At 38.9% G+C, this 20581-nt stretch overlaps 1 protein-coding gene across 1 annotated transcript in view; it reads right to left on the bottom strand.

Moving 5' to 3' along the window:
* CNTNAP4 (contactin associated protein family member 4) overlaps positions 1-20581 on the bottom strand; it is a 377413-nt gene that overhangs the window by 98826 nt on the left and 258006 nt on the right. Inside the window, exons 11-12 of the mRNA XM_088470185.1 lie at positions 11046-11152; positions 4662-4781 (exon numbers count right to left, since the gene is read on the bottom strand). Coding sequence (XP_088326311.1) covers positions 4662-4781; positions 11046-11152 — 227 coding nt within the window. The remainder of the gene's footprint in view (positions 1-4661; positions 4782-11045; positions 11153-20581) is intronic.

Here is a 20581-nt window from a genome sequence, read left to right as displayed (position 1 = left end):
CTGGTGTTCTTCCCCACTCCCCTGGGCTGCGGATAGAGGGGCATTGCAGGGGCATGCTTGAATTATCCACTGTGACTCCATATGCAACCTGAGGCCTCATAGCATGCGCTGAAGTAAGCAATTCCTGAGTGAGGTCTGACCTGCCTTAACTGTGCATATGGGTCCGATGTTACTTGATGTTACCGATTGTTTCGCTATGTTGCCAAAGTATATGGATGCGAGTAAGGGGAAGTGGGCGTCCTTATGTTAGGCTGCGATTGCAATGTGAATACAAACATTTACATATCACCGCTGATATTAGCAACTGCATTGCATAAATGTACTGTAGGCAGAATAGCGATCCTTGCAGAATCAGGCCCTCATTTATTTGGGAGTGTTCCTTGTAGGTTTTCCTATCATAATGTTAGTTAAGTTAACAGTTTTCTTGTTGGAATTCACACACTACTTCCAGTGGCGTAAGTTCATCCCAGACGCCCGGAGGCAAGTTATAATTTGGTGCCCCCGTCACAGCCGCTGACACTGTAATTTAGCAATTCACATGCAGACAGACTATAGATAGACAAAGACAGCAGCTGATGGTCTGACATGGAGCTCTCCACTAGTGTATGGTGGCTTTTCAGGGAAGGGGTACACTCTGGGTACATAGTTACAGTGGGGTGAATATATAGTGGACAATGGAGGAGGTGCCCCTTCAGAGCTGGAGCCCAGCAGCAGGCGCCTCCATTGTCTCCCATAGTTCTGCCCCTGACTAGTTCCCTCTAGGCCTGGAGTCTAGAAACCAGGTTTTGATCACTAAAAAATATGTGATTCCCTTATTACATGCCCCAGTGTGCTCTAAGGGTTTTGTTTATGAAAATTAATTTGCAGGATATCTGCAAATTTCAGGTATAAGCTGAATGTATCTAGAGGGAACTGACCTGTGTGAAATTTAAAGAGACAGGTGCACCATATGTGACATCACAAGATTAGAACTCCTCCTTATAAGAAGGAGTCTCTGGGCAATAAACAGTGCCAGAGTATAGGTTACCAAACCATACTCCGGTATTCCTTCTACTAGTGTTTCTTACTGCATGTTCCTGACCTTGGCTTTGCTTGCGACATGATTTTGTCTTCTCCCTGGTACTGCGCTTGGTAATTCCAGTTTTGACCTTGGCTATTCTTCAAGACCTGTTCCTGTATGATCCTTGGTACCACTTCAGCCATATGGTTCTGTGGGCCTGATTCAGAGCCGCTCATAAGCGGCCGCTTGTTCGCTCCGAGCGATGTTCGCACATCTGCGCATGCGTATGGGTCGTAATGCACATGCGCCAACCAGTCATTGCGATCGGAAATTGAGCACTCGCAAAATAGCGAGTGCCTGCTAATTTGAGTGACAGGATGAGGCGTTTGTGGGTGGTAACAGGGGAAGGTGCTTGAAAATGGGGAGTGGTGATCCGAACGCAGGCGTGCCAAAAGGTCAAAACGGGTGTTTTAAGGGTGTGCATAATTAACAAAGCAGCGTCATCGACCACGTCACTTGGTTGTTTCTTATCCTGAACTGTTCGCAAGATTGCGGTAGGAAAATCCAACCACAAGCACTGCGAGCAGTTCAGATGCCTTTCGATGTACTCGATTAATCAAATAAATAGCGGAGATGACGTAGGATGCCAGCGGCCAGGGGGTGTCTTTACAAAATAGCGAGCGCATGTTTCGTTCGCTCGCTCAGACATAGAGGTGTCAACAGACCGCAAAGAGCGAGCGCTCAATTTAAATAGCCGGCCCCTTTTTCTGAACGAGCGAGCCCAAATAGCGTCCCGCTATGAATCAGGCCCTGTGTACACTATCGGTGGACCATCAGGCACACCGTCAGACACTGCACCTGTTTATGTCCGGATCAGAATGTCAGAGGGACCATGGTTGCATGTGTCAGTGTATCTGTATCTTTAGGTGCAGCAGCTGAGACCAACATGCCCACGACACAATCCTGTCTTTTAGCCACCCCACAGTTTCCACTCAGAAATACCCATGAAAATTGCATGGATCTAAATGCTGTGCAATTTTGATTTGCTTCTCCCAGCCATAACCATCAGGATGCATGTGTAGTGCATCTTGGATGCATGCACAGGGGGAAAACATTGGGCCCTTCGCCTGATGCATTTCCCCATGTCTGACATGGGCTACAGTTTTCTAGCATCCTAAATGATGCCTCTAGCTATCTCCCTACCACCATCATATACCCATTTTGTTGTAGCTCACAAGCTCCTTATTCTTCTACCCAGTTTTTTGTCCATGTTGGTTGTAGAGCAAAAACATCATTACTGTGTTGTGCCTACCCGGTCTGTCATCAGTGAGATTGCTATACTCTCCAGAGATTCAGGGAGATAACCCCTATATTAGGGAGTCTCCCTAACATTCAAGGAGAGTTGACAAGTATGCTTCACACTCTTTGGGACACCTAAAAAGCTGCCATAACAAGGGAAACAAATTTGTCTTTCATCAGCCAGAATAAGGGAGGAATATTAGCTTATTAAGAATTTCTAAGATCATATTCAGACAGAGAGTCTGATTCTGAGTTGGGAGTAAAGCAAAAAAAGCAAGTAATATTTTACCTTGGTAAAACCATGTTGCACTGCAGGTGGGGCAGATTTAAAATGTGCAGAGATATTTAAAGCTAAGAGGGGCATTTCCAAACTGAAATATATATTCCAGTGTAAAAATAAAGCTGTACAGCATTTGTGGACTGCATGAAAATGCAGCCAGTATACAGTATACTCTGCAGTATATAGTATACTCTGCATGCTAAAACAATAAGGGCTGGATACTGAGTTGCATGGGCCCTATGGCAGGTGTAGTTTCTCCATGGACTCCTATGCTGGTGGTTATGCATCTGTGAACCAAACTGCTTGCACTCACACGCCTACAACATTCCCATAATACGCCCACTGAACATAAGATTTTTGCGTGTGCTACTAGCCACCACCCATCACTTTTCCGCCACCTTTCTGATACAGTCTGTCTTGATTGCAACAGCACCTTTGTGCGTAAACTCTGTGTAATGCATGCATCATAGGGGTTTTCAGAAATTTTTACCCATATGCAGTTACAAACAATTGCTTGTGCTATAATCAGGCCCTAAATGTACTTGCACCCCTTGCACTGCAACATGGTTTGTCGACGTTAATTGCTTTATCTGATAGAGCTGGGTTCACACTGATAGATATATCACCCAGTCAATTGAACGGGCTATATATATATAGTACATCGCTGGGTGTGTAGAGCGGATATGTCTGTGAATGATGTAGTTCACAGACATATCCAATCTGCTGTGCAGCACAGCAGATGGCCAATATATCTGAAAGATATATCGGTCATCTGCTGGTGTGTACAGGCGACCGGCTGATTGGTCGTACACATACTGCACGGACCTGGCGGTGATTGACAGCTCAACTGGGCGGGCAAGACTGGCACATCGGGCAGACGAATTACCCTTTAACCTAGTGTGTACCCAGCTTTAGTTCCCAACTCAGAATCAGGCCCAAATTGGACATAACACTGTCCACATTGTCATTGTTAAATCATTTTTTTATATGTAATAAAAACATTCACTATTAGGCAGTGATATACATACAGTATAGATAGACAGGCAGACATACACTACTGTTAATATGCACTATGAAAATCATCATACAGTACAAAGACTCATGTACTGTACCACCACAGTTTTTTTTCACCACAGTGAAACCATTCAGATATTTCAGTACATTGGAGGGTATTTATTATATGTGCACAGTAAAACATTCTTTGTTTTGTATAAATCTTATATCCTTTTTTGCTGTTGTTTACCTTATTTGATAAAATATGCAATTAAAATGACTTCTATAAGGAACAGCTTTATTACTCATTTACAAAGATGTACAAATACAAGGAAAACAATAAATAATTAGATGTTCACCAAAATAATGACTAAACAAAATTGAAAATATATAATAAAACAAATACTGCATAATCTGCATAAATACTGGTTGAAATTACTGTTAAAGAAAATTAGTAAGCAGACAATAGTTTTCTGATGTTATTGTCAAAACCAAAAACTAGTTAAGGTGTGTTCTCTGTATTTTTTTAATTTGTACATATTGCACTTGCAGCAGATCTTGTCTTTTTGGAGTACAAACAAAATAGGGTTAGTTGTCCTTCAAATACACTTGTATGCAGTGAACTACTGTACCTTCTATAACACTTTGATTGTCAAAGGTTGATGATCGCTAAAATGCATATACAGTAAGTACAGCTGCAGTTAAATGTTTAAAAAAATGGAGTCAAATTTAATGAAGAACAAAAAAATCATTAAAAGTGAGAAAACATTATAGTGAAAATATAAATTCTCAGTTTATGTGTACTATTAACAAATCCCTTGATAAAAATTTTTTATTAATAATTGTTCAACATGCATTATAAATATATGTCCTACTTGAATATATTTTATAATTTTACATGCAAAGAGAGTTAGGGAAGCTTTGAGTCAAGGAAATGTATAAGAGGACCACATCTGGTGTATGGCCTAATAGATTACATTTATGATTTATATATAAATAAACTTTACTTTATAATTATTTTTTCCTTAGTACATATATGCGCTGTCATATATAATTAAAATATAATAGAAAATTCATAATATGTATTACCTGTCATATTACAGTAAACCATGAATGGTCCAAGAGAGCCACTCCCGTCAGAATCAACATAGTAGAATCCCGATGAATTCCCTTTGTGCTTATATGCTTCACATGATTGTTCATATATAGCTGAAAAAGAAAAGTAATTTGTATGCCTTTTTTTTCCTTTTAACAACATTGTATACAGTATTAACCAACACAGTAACTTTGTCTGTCAAAAATACACATTCTTCAAAGTAGGAATCATAACATCCAATTTTAAAAATATATATGTTGGATATTTTTTAACATTCACCTTCACTGTAGATAACTCCTATAACAACCAGTAACAAAATAATTTTAGAAATATAAGAAATTGGCTTGCTACTGGATGCCTGCTGACACCCTGTTCTTTAAAGTAAGGTTGATGGCAGTGAATATTTATTATAATTTATTTATTATTGTTTATATTTTAGAGGGTCACCATATTACACAGGGCTAGAGAATATTAAATGATTCACATCAGTCCCTTCCCCATTGGAGCTTATGGTATAAATTCAATATAATACACACACACAGACATAAATACACACACATACAAACCGGGGTCCTTTTTGTCAGAAATAGTATGGTATTTTTGGTAATGTAGGAGTAAACCAGAGCATTCGAAACAACCCCATGAAAACATGGAGAGAACATACTAACATATAGTGCCATGGTTGCAATGGTACCCATGTCCCCAGTGATGTGAGGCAGCAATACTAGCCACTGCACTGCCCATAGAGGGTATCTAAAAAATCTATGCCCATACATGGTGTCTGAAAATTGTTTAACATGGCAAGGAACCTTAAGTACAAGCAATCAATGATCTCTCAATTGTATAATCTCACTACATCTCAGACTGTATTCTGCATTTCATTTTAAATATTTACAGTGGTTATAAAAATTATTCACCCACATTGTTCATATTTTATTTTCTTACATTATAAAATCAATTGGATCTATTTGGAGATTTATGAGGCTCGTTCAATAAATAAGGTAATAATATCTCTCATTGTGCAAATGTATTCAACTTGTATATATACATATAATCAGTAGTATGGCATTGGGACAGATTGTTTTTCCACATATTCCCCATACTTGTCTAAGCATTTGTTCCTACAGAACACCAAGGCATCTTTCCTGGCATAGAATAAATCAGTGTCAAGCCAGAACATGACAGCTTGCTGAACTTCACCATCGTTGTGAATCGCCTTCCATCCAGGTGCTTCTTCAATGTTCCAAATAGATGGAAATCACTCAGGGCCAGGTGTGGACTCTAGGGAGAATGGTCCAGTACCTCACAATGGTAGCGCTGTAACAACTCACATGAGTGGTTGGCTGAGTGTGGCCTGGTTATTGTGCAGCAATACAATGCCTGTTTATAGCAACTCATGTTGTCTTCTATGAATTGCCCTCCACGACCCACTCAATGTGTCACATAAGTGGACAGCATTTGCAGTATCTCCCTTGGTGAGGAAACAAATTAGAAGCACTCCCTTGTGGTTCCAAAACATGGTCGCCATGACCTTCTATACTGATGGAGTTGTTTTGAATTTCTTTAATGGTGGAAACAAAGCATGTTTTCATGTCATGGATGCTTGCTTTGTCTCCGGTGTCTCATGATGCACATGTTTCATCATCTGTAACAATATGCTGCAGGAATTGCACTCCCTCCTCATGGTACTATGTCAAATGCTCAGGAGACAATCCCATACTTGGGCAGCCAGGTCACTGCTCATCTTGAACGTCTGTCGTGCTGTTATCAAAGGCAATGCACCACACCCAAAACTGTCTCCGTGACATGACATTATCACAGTACACCTTAACAAGTTGGAGATGAATTTCAGCTGCTGATGTGCCTTTTAGACACTAAAATCTGATTACTCTATGTACCTTAATGTTTGACCATGTTTCTGCCAGCCCAGCCCACTGATGCTGGGACAGTATGGCTGATAGGAAGTGCAGTCTAATGGCCATGAGGGGAAGCAGTGGTATACTGTACCTGCTCTGGCCTGGTGGGAAATTAGAATGAAATGGAGAACATTACACGTTATAGGTAATGTTACCTTACTCATTGAACCACCCTTGTATATTACTGATTAGCTTAAAATGTTTTGTAATAAAAAATAATAAAAAACTAAAGTTTTTATATATTACAGTACATATAAAACAACAATAATTGATTACAATAATATCCATCCCCTTTGCTAAGATACTGTACACCTAAATAAAAACAAAAGCAATCAGTTGTCTTTGAAGGTCACATAGTTATGTGATTGTAGTATACAAATATCATGTTTATTTAAAATACTGTATGTAAATATCCCTGTCTGTGGCAAATCCCACAGTTGGTTAGTGCATTTCCAGGTAGAACTTCATCCCAAAAATTAAGAATGTTGTCTAGAACGTGCAGTTCTTCAAAATCTGGGAAATAATTAATTTTGATGAATAATGTACTAAAATGTCTAGGGCAAGTCTATCAAAGTTAAAGTATTTCATGAAAGAAGCACAGTGTGTCAATGTGTCAGAGAGTTGCACAAGGAGCCCATCAGAGGTGAGTTTATGTTCTTCTAAGGTGGCTATTCTTGACACCTGGTGTGTAATGTCTGATTGAACATAGAAAATATGGGACTACAGGAACTTTTGTAGCCTAAATTCAAGCACCTGCATGTCTTGCTGGGAAAGAGTATTTTTTTTTTTGGAAATTGGATGACCTGCATATGGAGCATCGTCAATTTGGGTGGGTATATGCCATTGTTTCAGGAGAAGCCAGACCAGGTACTGTAGGCTTCCATCTGTACGGCAGTAAAATGTGTGAGTTTCAAAAAAGAGCAAAGGTCTGGTTGAGGTGAATGGTCACATGGTTTTGCCACCTCTTTCTTTTGCTATTTTCTTATCCTTCCTTATTGGAGATCCAAAAATTGATAATTGCACAACTGTTTTTTATGTTGACAGATGCAATATTTCCTTGTATTAAGCTTTACAATGTCATGACAGCAATATGGAAGACATTAATTGCTGAAGACTCAATACAGATGTTACCAGTGGTACAATGGCATGTGAAGAGCATAAGTTGTATAGTACCCAAGACACTTAGGGGTATATTTACTAAAGTGAATTTTTTTAGAAGTGGAGATCTTGCCCATAGCAACCCATTAGATTCTAGTTATTATCTTCTAGAAAGTGCTAGATAAATGTTAAGTAGAATCTGACTGGTTACTATGGGCAGCATCTACACTTATAAAAACTCTCACTTTTGTAAATATATTCCCTAGAGAAATATGGCTGTAGCAACACTGTCAGCCAGGGGTGTGGTATGTTAAGTCAGCAGTTATCATGTCAACATGCACCAGATAGACATGAAAATATTGAAATGGTAAAAATTTTGGCATACGGCATGTCCACATACTTAACAAGTTTTCATTAATAATGTCTACATAGATGACATGTCGATATGATGTCTATTGTCAACACTGTGGTGTCAACATTATAAATGTCAACATTATAACTGTCAACATGGTGACTGGATCCCCAACCACTGTACGTATGACTACACTTAGGCTTGTGGGTGATGACCAATGTGTTTGTAAGCCTGTAATGGAGATCTTTAGATAGTGGATATTTGAATCACCAAAGTGGCAGGAGCAGAATGTTCTACACAGATAATAGTGTAGCACTGGGCAATGTGAAGGCAGGGATCTATAAATCCAAAGCAGGAATGAATATACAATGGAGCACTCCCTGAAGCATGGATTAACAGAAAGGAAAGGAACATTAGAGGGGAGGCTGTTCCCTCTGTTGGTCAAACACATTGTGGGCTTGATTCAGAGGTGGATACAAGTGATTTTTTTCTACTGAGCCAAATTTGCACTACACACTCATGTGTGCAGTGCAAATCAATTGGTCTACGATGGTGGCCTTTAGGAGGATTTCTTCACAAAGTGAGTGATAGGTAGTCAGTCTGTGGGGGAGGTAATGGGGGCAGCTAAAAAAACACAGGTACAACAGTTTTTTGGCCATGCCCTAGTCAGCTATTGTGAATTCCTATGCAGATTGAGAGGTCACGGCATCTTAGGTGAGACACTCATTCAGAGACAGCATAAGCTTGCTCAGAATTTCCATGTGTGACTGATATTTCCAATGTTTCATTTTTGTACATAATTGGCAGATGTGAGATGCTCGATGTGGGCATCTGTGTGCACAAGACATTAGTTAAGTATTTAGCATATTTTCAAAAGTCTGCTGTGTATGGAATTGCAGTGGTGATGAGATTTGCAGGCGCCACTGAATAAGGCCTGTGTAGCTTAAATGGCTTTGCTGGATGGGAGCTCTGCAGGGAGTAAAGAGCTCAATTGGTTGGAGCTCCACAGATAAATATTGAGATCTGTGATGGTGTAGGTGGACCAGGAAACAATGCAAGGGTTCACCAGAATTTTAATGCTGAAGGGACATATCCGGTTTAGTGAACAGGCTTTAAAGAAGCAGGATCAGTAAGGCTGAACAAGAAAGTGACAGCTCCTGGATGCAGATCACCAGATTGGCTGTGGAGGTGATAATATCTCATAAGTGAAAGCTGCTCATGGGGACAATGGTTTATAATGGAGATGCAGGTGCTTACTGGGTCTCGTGTAGACAGCTTCTGTCTAGGTCTGAGCACCAAAGCTCGATCTTTCATAGACATTGATGTTTGTTCCCAATCAATCACAATTTCTGGATTGATCGTGGAGGTGTGATATATCAACAGGATCGATCTTAAAATCAAGATGCTGGCAGCAATCTACTTTCCTGATCCCCAGCGACTCGTCCTCCACTTCTCATTTGTGACTTTTTTCTTTATTTCCTATTTCTTTTTTTCCTAACTGTAAATGCTAGTTGGATCCTGACTCCTCCAAATGCATATGTGCGAAAATAATATGCAATCCTTGGAGTAGATACTATTTTGATGACTTTTCTCTGTATTAAAAACAGAGCTGTCGATTCCATATCGATTTAAAATATTGATTTAGAAACGCTAATTGACCATCCCTACTCCTGTCCAACACTAAAAGGTGCACTCCAATACTGGTGCCAAGATGGTTGGTTTAGAGGACTTGCCTGGCAGGGAATAAGGTGAAAGTTCTAGACTTTCTCTTTATTCCCTGTGCCAGGGAAAGTGCTAGACTAGAACCATGGTGGTGGAAGAACACAGCCATAAATGGCACCCACCATGTTCAGCAAGCAACCCACCCTTCCCAGTATAATTTTACCCAATGCTATGTTTGTTGTAAGCTAAGCACTGCACAACTCAGCATCGGCTCCCATATTTTTTGTTCTGTTTTGTTTTGCTCAGTTTTCCTTATTATTGTATTAGCAAGTATTTAAAACATGGGGGCAGATGTTCTAAGCTCTGGAAAGTGATAAATTAGAGAGTAATAAATGACCGACCAAGCAGCTCCTAACTGTCATTTTTCAAACTCAGCCTATAACATGACAGTTAGGAGCTGAGTAGCTGGCAGTTTATCACTCTCTGTCACTTTCCAGAAACAGGTGGAGCTTAGTACATCTCCCCAAAAAAGTAAGACTAAATATTATAATTAATAAATTTTTCTTGCTTATGCTAGTGTTTAGAGATGTACAGTATTACTTTTTCTATCCATTATTAAAGCTTCTCTCCTTCCTGATCACAATATTTCTATAAGTAAACTCAATAGTTGGCTACTTCTATTCATTTAAAGCATTTTTTCTGGTGCTATTGTGATCCGCTGATTTATTAAAAGGAAATCTGATGGGTATCTGCCATCAATCCAGACTTTAGAACACAACAATTGAGTTTAGAAATGACGGCAAACCCACCCAAATAATAAACCTGATCAATAGGAACTGTGAAGGCTTTGATGCTAAAAAAGTGTTAAAACAGGATATTTCAAAAACAAACAAACAACATGTGGTCTCCCCCTTACCCCAAAATTATAATCAACCCCAGGCTTCAAAGCCTAGCTAGTATTGAAAAATAGGGGATGGGGATGGCGTGGGGTCACCAATATTTTCTTAATAACCAGCACTAGGATGAACCAGCCTGACAAAAATTCAGCTAAAATTTGGAGATGGCCTAAGATGTAATTCATCCCCAGGTCTATAAACACGTTTTAAATTTATTTTCCCCCTCCCCTGCAGTGCAACATAGTTGGACTGTGACCCCTTCCACCAGTATAAGTAAAATAGTAAAAAATATTCTGGTCAAGTACTTCTTCAATAGGGAGAAGCCTCATCTGCAGCAAAAATACCAATTTTTGTCTGATTTATGGCTTGTCTCTTATATAAATAAACCCTACTCAGTGCTTTGTTACTTTTAGCCAGTCTACCAATATTTCTAGAATACAATTAAACACTCACGATAATGACAAGTTGCTCCTGTATATCCTGTATCTGAGCAATTACAGTGAAAATCATTCCATGTTTGTGAGCATTTTCCTCCATGTTCACAGTAATTTGGAAAACATCTAAAACAGAATAATAAAAAAAATTAAAGTTTAATTCTCAAAAACAATTTCTTTAAAACACAAAAGTTACAAATATCTGCACTGGGGTCTGCCACATGCAAAAAAGAACAAGTACATTTTATTACAATAATGTGGAGTAATATTGCAATGTAAATTATAAAGTATACTGACTGCAGCTCATTAAGAAGAACAAAAGTGATAGCATATTTCAAAATTGCAGCTGTAAATGTCATCCTCAGCAATATTATGGCTCATAATTTAATACGCCAATATAACACACAATAATGAGGCATGTAGAAATAATTTTCTAGCTTTTTAGATATGAATAACATACGATCAGTCACTGATGTTAATTGCTATTATAAAAAGACTATAGAAAAATTCTAAAATAGATATCTTTTTCAAGTCATCTTTGACATGGATTGTTCCATACTGCATTCTGCGTCAGTTCTCATAAAAAAACGTGTTCCTAATCAGGACATATTAAAGTTGGAACATTTCTTATATATTCCATTTGAATGTATAAAATACACTAGTAAGATTTGAGCCAATCTGGCAGCGTTTTACATAATAATGAAGCTAAATTAGATAATTTAAAACCCTATCGATTATTTTTGCTTAAACTTTTTTTGCAGATTGGAATAAAAGGCAAAAACATAATTACTACAAACATTAATAATACTACAAAGCAGTCACAGTTTATTTTCTATGTTGTCACTCCAGCAAACTTGCCCTTTTTTGTGCAATTGTTAAAACAGCTATATTGATTGCTATTTCACTGTAACATGAAAGCAATAGACTGTATATGTGGCGCACTAATTGGGTGTTTTCCGCTTCACTCATATCTCTAAACAGAGAGTAGAGGTCAGATATCAACCAGAATGGACATAGCCAAATCCACTTGGATTATCTCACTTCTCCAGCCAAATATGCTCCACCTGTTTCTGAAGATCCAGTCACTTTATTCTTGTCATTGGCTGCCTATTAATTTATTATTGTTTAATTTATTCAATTGAGGAGCTCTATCTCTCTCTCCCCTAATCCTGCTGTCTCTTCTGTGATTTAGGGGCCAATATGTCAGTCTTCTACAGCACTAATCAGGGGCAGAACTATGGGAGTCAATGGAGGCGCCTGCCGCCGGGCTCCAGCTCTGAAGGGGCACCTCTTCCATTGTCCACAACATATTCCCCCCACTTAGGGATGTAACTATGTACCCGAAGTGTACCGTCATGGCTGCCCAATACATGGCACCCCTTCCCCGCACCTGAGAAGCCACCATACACTAGTGGAGAGCTCCATGTCAGACCATCAGCTGCTGCCTTCATCTATCTATAGCCTGTCTGCATGCGCATTGCTACATTACAGTGTCAGCAGCTGTGACGGGGGGGCACTAAATTATAACTTGCCTCCGGGCATCTGGGATGAACTTACGCCACAACACTAATCATGTGGAAATAGTTGTTTCTATATGATTTTCTTTAATCTATGTTTCCTACAGTAAAGTGTCTATTTATCCTGGTGTCAACACAGAAGATATTGCAGATATCCACTGATTTACCATTGGGATTGCAGCACACCACCGTTCTCATAGAGTACAATGATATTTATCAAGCTCTGAAAAATAAATGTTTTTTGACTCTTCAGATGATGTTGGCATGCTCTTTCCTATTGAAAGAGCTCCACAGTGCGCATGCGTGATTTAAGGTTGTACATGCACAGTAACAGTGTAAACTTTGCTGTAAAAACTTTAGCTGCAAAATGAACTTTTAAGTTTCAGCAGAACAGCTGCTTATTGCAATAGATGTCCCAGTATAGGTACAGTTATAAATAGACTGTGAAAATCGTTCCTAAACCACTGCAAATGGCAGCAGAAATATATGTTTTTTGGGGGGAATTTATCTTTTGGGGGTCTATTCATCATCACTTAATTTCTACAAAAACAAGTGAACATTAAAATTTTCACCTACTTTTGTAGAAATTAAGTATCAGGGCCATTCAAATGTAACACATGAGATATCATAGGTATCACTTGTTTGAGCACCAGTCAGGCCTGCTGTCCCTATACACTAGTATGGAAACCTAAATTCATCAAGCTCCAAAAATATTACATTTTTGGAGTTTGGCCATGGGAACCTTTGCCATCTTTCAGATCCCTCTGCCCCGGTACGGTTTCTTTTACCAGACGCTGGGGCTTTGTCCACACTAGCACTGCTGAGTCAGACTCAACAGTGCAAAGTTTCACTTCTACAGAAGTAGCAGTGAAGGGGATTGCAGGGACAGCTGATTTTTGGATTTCGCATCGGAACAATGATGACTTGCTCTGGTGATTTTGTATCCACCGCTGCTACTCGCAGTGAGTTGGATACTTAATTATGGGCCGTCCAATACCCAATAATTAACAGAATAAATAGACCCTGTAATCTTAACTTTTCCTCTTTAACTTTCTTTATCTATCACCTTTCAGTCTTTACTGTTCTTATTTGACCTGTCAGTAAATCTATTTTCCTATTTCTCTTTAGCGCTTGCTGCCTCCTGTCAATCTCTGATAGACTCTGTAACCAGCCAAATCTTTTTCCTCTTAAGTCTCTTACCCCCCTTATTATTATTTGAAGGAAGCAAATATGTACATTGTAGGGGACTACATAATTGCTGCTAAGGGTTCAATGTATTAACATTGCCTTTCTCTAAGAGCTAAAGCACATCCTGCATCTTACCATAGCAATGCTGTATATTGTCAAAGTCAAATAAATGGTTATGATCGGTTATAATTATAATCTGATGATCTAGTCGTTTATGGGCTGATAAAGAGTAAATCGGACGCTACTCTGCGTCGGAAGCAAGCTGATGTGTACAAATTCATATATATGTCATTCAAGGTTTAGTCAAGTGTGTGAGAAGCAGGAGTATGTCTGTGACAAGTAATTAAAAATACACAAAGATACTGTGAGTGTTTGCATATATATTGAGAAGCTCCGCATACAGATACAGTATGTCTGTGGCAATTGAAGTGTAACACAGACACTGATATGCTCAGGGGAAGTGTTCTTAATGTAGAATTAGAAACAATTGTCAGAAGTTTGATTACCATTAGCAATTGTGTTAAGAAGTCCTGACAATTGTATTCTAATTAAGCATAGAAAGCCTTTGTTAAAGGTATCAGACTTCTTGACTATGGCCAAGGCTTGCCCCACCTGTGAGCAGGACAAACTTCATTTTATATGACCTTTTGTAATTAGATTCAGATGGATATAATATGGATATAATATCAAAAATACCAGTTACTGGATAAAGCTATATATATATATATATATATATATATATATAATTAATTTTAATCCATGACACAAACACTACTGCACATTTGCACACACATGCATACACATAGACAATCACATGTGTATCCACAATGCGAACACATAGAAGCTCTTATGCTTACGCACGTTACCACAACCACCCTGTAACTATTTTAATATGAAGATGCACAACGTACATTAGCGTATGTAAGAGAAAGTGCACAAACACACAGGGCATAATTGCGTTGCGCACAATTCATACATGCACTGCAACATTTGCGCTGTGCTCAGACGCGCAACGCATACTTATGTATTTCTGGAAATATCTCACTATTACTTATGCAAGCACATATAGAAAAGGTTTTATTAGACAATCATTATGGTATAATGTGTGCATATATGATATTTAAGGTATACAACTTGGTAGACATGACATGTTTGGTACTATACTGACACCCTGGTTATTTTCTGATATTCGAATCTATCAGCGAGGGAGTCGCATCTTGCATTCAATGGTTATGAATTATAGGAAATTATTGGTTAGAATGTATACTCTGTATGTAGTGTCTTAAACCAGTTAAAGAAAGACAATGTAATCTCAAGACATTGTTGGAGAATTGGGACATACCCCTAGTGACAACATATGAACTTTCCTATGAATTACAGCGTACTACAAAGACCAAGAGCAAGAACCAATGGAATTATGTTTGTCTGTCTACATTGTTGTTATCATGCTCTGTAGGGTATATAACCTGCGCACCGTTCCCAGTCAGTAGCCATTCTCTTGGATGACCACAGACCTCAGGATTGACGACTGTATACTGTGACCGGTGTGCATACGTATGTATCAAGCTGTACCTTTTGTATTTAATTATCTTTGAGCTAATTGTGATAGATCAAAGTGTGTAACTTACTTTTTGTTGCAGAAACAACTTTTTGTGCTTTGGAACCACAATCAAAGTCTGGAAAGCAATTATTTCTCTCTATAGATTTATGGGTATTCATAATGTCTTTGAGCTGAAATCTTTTATGCTAGACCTCTGACCTTCCTGTATCACATCAACCTAGTGCTGATGCAATACGGAATGCAATACAGAATGGGCACATATGGGCATTCTACACATGTGTGAAACCGCAATATTTAATTCAGGAGATACAACTCATGTGCAATGATGTCCAGTGATGGTGGGACTGGAAAGTAACACATAGTACCGTCCTCAGATGGAGCTATGTGTTAGTGGGCAAGCAATGAAAAGCTGAGGTTTTCATCAATTAGTAAGCACCCATCATAGCTAGCAATGGCGGTGAAGTTAGTAACAGAAGATGGAGATGCCATTGGAGCAATCTCTGAACACCCCACAGTCTGCCTTTTCATTCTTTTTGGAGAAGATAGAATAATCCCTTTTCTTTGGCAAAAAAAAATGCTGGAAAAAGGTTATCACTGCTTCTTACATACACACCTATATATTAGAGGGGGAGATGCACTAAGCCTTAGAAAGTGATAAATTGGAGAGTGATACAGTAACAGCCAATCAGCTCCTAACTGACATTTTTCAAACATAGCCTGTAACATAACAGTTAGGATCTGATTGGTTGTTGCTGTATCACTCTCCACTTTATCACTCTCCAAGGCTTAGTGCTTGGTAAAGTACTTTCATGTGACAGGGGAAGTGCGTAGCACTGGCGGATCCAAGGGGGGGGGGGGCGATTGAGGCGATTGGCCCCCCTAGCAGACAGAGCAGCACAGACCCCACTGCCGTAGAACAGCACTCCGCGTCCCACTCCCTAGAATCCAGCAGCTGGCCATGTCACGCTGCTGCAGGTATGAGGGGGTGGAGATCCAGGGCCAGGCACTAGAGGGCGATAGAGTAGTAGCAGGTGTCCCCTGGCTTTATCATGTGCAAGTGATGAGAAGCAGTGGCAATTTCCCGAGGACCAGCCCCCATCAGTAAGGTACATTACAGGAGAGCACCTAAGCTATTAATACTTCAATGTGTGTAAATATATGTGGCTGTGTGTATATATGTGGCTATCTGTGTGTGTATATGTGGCTGTATGTATATATGTGGCTATCTGTGTGTGTGTGTGCATATGTGGCTGTATGAATATATGTGACTATCTGTGTGTGTGTGCATATGTGGCTGTATGAATATATGTGGCTATCTGTGTGCATATTTGGCTGTATGTATATATGTGGCTATCTGTGTGTGCATATGTTGAGTGCAAAAACTCATAGTCACAGGTCCATCTTTCTTCCTTGCAGCTCACATTATTGGCTGGCAAGGTATTAATTGGAGGGGGAGGAGTCGAGACTGGAAATGGGAGGAGTCGGTGCTAAACGGTAAACCGCCCCCACTAAAAGAAGAGTCTAGATCCACCACTGGTGCTTAGTAGAGTTTATAGAAGTCTAGGAAGAAATTAACATTGTATATAACTAGTCATTGTGCACATTTATTTTTGACCTGTATTTTAAACTTTAAACACTCTTATCAATATATACTCATTTAGGGCTGATTCAGTCACTTAATTGTAATTACTGTAGTAATCAATACATGATCTCTTGCCCAACTTCTTGCATATGTTCTACCTTAATCATTCTGCTTCATGCATCGTAATCTAATTCCAAAGCAATTCACCCCAATAGTAAGCAATCATCATTAACCTTTCTCTTCTGTAGATGCTCCAGGGAATTATAACCTTCCTGTACAAGACTCATTTCTACAAGCATTGAAACTGGTAAAGTAATAGTACCTCTTGTATCACTATAAATGTTCTTAACCAATAAACATCTAAATTCTTTACTGACTGGATCAATTGCTTTTAATTACAAAAAAAGCCTTTAAGAAATAAAATAACTTATAAGCGCATTCATTATTCTAAAAAAAAACACCTCGTACAACTTTGCTGTACTTTGCGGAAATGGAGAACTATAAATTATATTTTTACATTAAAATTATAAATCTGTTTTATTGACCCTTTGCAATACAATTAAGAATAGATTTCAAAGACAAACTCTTTTTCCTAAGGGCTGAACTGAGTTAAAACAGATTTCTTTCAGTTTAAAAGTTGTTTTAGGGATCTAATAAAAGTCAAAAGAGATTTAGTGTAAACATAGGATGAAGAGAAAAAGCAATTTTCAACTCACTTTAAGGTCATAAGGATATTATTGATGTGTTAAGCTATGAAAAACTGTACTGAGAAGAGTAAAAAGAAAACCAAACTTACAATAGAGCAGAGTCAAGCTCTGACCAGGGTTCACCGCAGCAACTCACACAGAAATTGGGTCTTTAGGGGAAGTAACACTGAATGTTTCATGCACTAAAATGAATACATTCTGACAGTCATTGGGATCATTTCCGAATAAGAAATAAATGCACCAAGGCAATACTTTATTTCATACATAAGTGTCTTTTTAACCTTTCATATGTATCCATTAGAGAAAATCCTCATTTCACTTCCTCATATACTTTACTGTGGCAGCTTAAAAATAAATGTTATGGTCTTTTTTGGTCCAGTGGATCAGCTTGTTCACAGAAGTAAGTAATAACTAGAGATGAGTAGTTTGGTTTTGTTGAAAGCGAACACACCCGAACTTTGGGGTTCCGAGTAGAACCAATTCCTGACTTGGGTCTTCCAGCAAGTTATGTCTCGGATCTAAAAACTAGATTTTCTTGTGATTTCAGGTGCAAAAATTGGTTAAAATTGACTGGGTGACACATGAGGGTGGTTTTTCCAAAACCAAAACATAACATTTGAGGGTGGTTTTCCCAAAACAAAAAACATAAGGGGCCCTGCACATCTCTAGTAAAAACATCACCATAAGCACTGTCTATAATCACATTTGGAACAACCACGTGTTTTACATTTCGCCATTTTTTAAATCTATCCTAAACCTACCATCATTCAATAGTGAACAGGGGTCATCAAGGTTGGCATTTGTTCCAATGTCACAATTTTACATTTCAAATAAAAATTATAGCATAGTTCCTACAGTATGCTTCTGTAAATGAGGCAAATCCCATGCCCTTTAAATAATGATTAAGGCTAAAAAAGCTACAACACTTTTTGTATTGGGCCAGCAAAATAAACACTATGATTACAATCTTGAACCCACCCTATAATTATGATTTTGGAGATTTTTCCAGAAGGTGGAGAACAAAAAACAAATACTAATGTAGAAAGCTGGATTCAGCCTAGTGACAGCCAGTTTCACAGTGAAACCACTAGATATATGATTGGTAAGGTGTAAATAAGCTGTATAGCTAGAAATAAACCATTGATACACATAACAGATTTATAAAGTGAGCCTCTACTTAAATTTAAACATAAATCACTATCTGATCTTGCCATGAGTACTGTGGTCCTTTGCATCAGATCCATCATGTTACCTGGTGGCTCTTATGGTCCAGTGATGTAATCCTCTTTCCTACCACCAATGGTTTGGAAGAAATTATTTGATGTGCTCAGGGTGCTTTTGATAAACACAAAGCTATTGTTTTGTCCACATAAGTAATCAACCTAATTGTTATGGGATTTTGTTTAAATCCTGACTGTCAGGATGCTGGTGCTCAGAATGTCGGTGCTAGAATCCCGATATCTGTCAGAATGCTGCCACATTCATCCCAACTGCCGACATACCGACGCTAAGTAGTGGGGTTAGGGATAGGAACTTGGGGAAGGAGGGTTAAAGTTAGGCTGTGTGGGGGGGAGTGTTAGGTTTAGGGTAGGGTTAGGATACTAACCGACAGGTGTCAGTATCCTAACCCTGCGGGAATGCCGACATCAAGATTCTGACTGATGGGATCCCAAGTGCTGGCATTCCATACCCAACCCATTGTTACAATTCACTGGTGCACTCTCCAGTGTTCCCAGAGCACTTCAGAGTGCAAGCTAATAATTTGGGCAATTGAGATATCTGTGAAAACTGAAGGTGCACCTAAAGCAGGTGTATAGAATGGAATGGAATGGAAAAATTTCAAAATTCGCACCATGCAAAAAATGTAAAGGTCACATCCAAGTATGACCTCTTGCCACTTTAGAAACACCCCTTTATTCTTAAATATAAATTTTCTGTTTTTTCCTAAACTACTACTTGGTTTAACCTAATTTTAGACATTGCAGTGTATTACATGTACTACATTTATGTGTTTCAAGCATTTTCTACATTTGGCAAAGTGCAAACAGCAAGTGACTTCTCTGCTGAACTACTTTCAAGATGAAAGGGTCATATCCTTTATGGTCCATCTAGGCATATTGACAAAAAAACAAAAAAGTATTGCTACTGTCCTTAACAGAGCCCTGTCGCAAATGCCAGGTCACTCTCAGTCACTCTCCATAGAAATGAATGGCGTCATGCTGATTGGTCAGAGCTTGGAAACTGCAGGTATCGACTTCGGATTTCAAATGACAGTCAAATCCAATGCATAGTAAATGCTGGTTATTTAGACTGCAAATCTACCTTGATAACCAATAACTTTTGGTTTTAAAAAAGATCCAAAACCAATCTTTAGTATTTTACCCGCAAATCACAGACACAATTTGGGTTTATTAAAAAAAAAATCAGTTGTTGCGCACATACTGTATGCACAACTGTTTTAGGATGCATGCTGATTGGAAACAATAGTATATGCACCTGGTTTACACTAGGCAAACGATAAATACACTTAGGCCATGTTCTTAACTATTTATTTTACTTGCAACAAACATATTTGGAATCAATTGCTAAAACTTCTATAATACAGCAGAAGCAGCTCCATATCTCATATACAACAGAGTATTGCTTAAACCAGCTCACAAAAGCATAAGTTAAGCGATGAAGAAAGCACCAGTCAGTTTAATAAGTCTGGGAACCGTCATTATTGTGTGCTATTTGCCAGCAAATAATATGGCTTTCTCAATCAAATATGCATCTTTTCCACAGTTGACATTTCTTGTGCATGAGCCAAATTTAATGGTGGCCTGAGTAAACTGCAGGCTAGGTGCACCAAGGGGGCCCCACCACTAGTGTGCTCAGAGTGATACCTCCTCCAAGGCCAGGTATATGTGACTCTTCAGATGCCCAGTGACAAGGAGCTCCCAGTATTGCTGCTGTCTATGCTGCAGCATGGTCTCATAGTAACTTCCCTTCTAGTCCTCC

Source organism: Taudactylus pleione, unplaced genomic scaffold (assembly GCF_031769625.1).
Source record: "Taudactylus pleione unplaced genomic scaffold, aTauple2 ptg000095l, whole genome shotgun sequence".
Lineage (NCBI taxonomy): Eukaryota > Metazoa > Chordata > Amphibia > Anura > Myobatrachidae > Taudactylus > Taudactylus pleione.
This window is presented reverse-complemented; position numbering and strand designations above follow the sequence as displayed.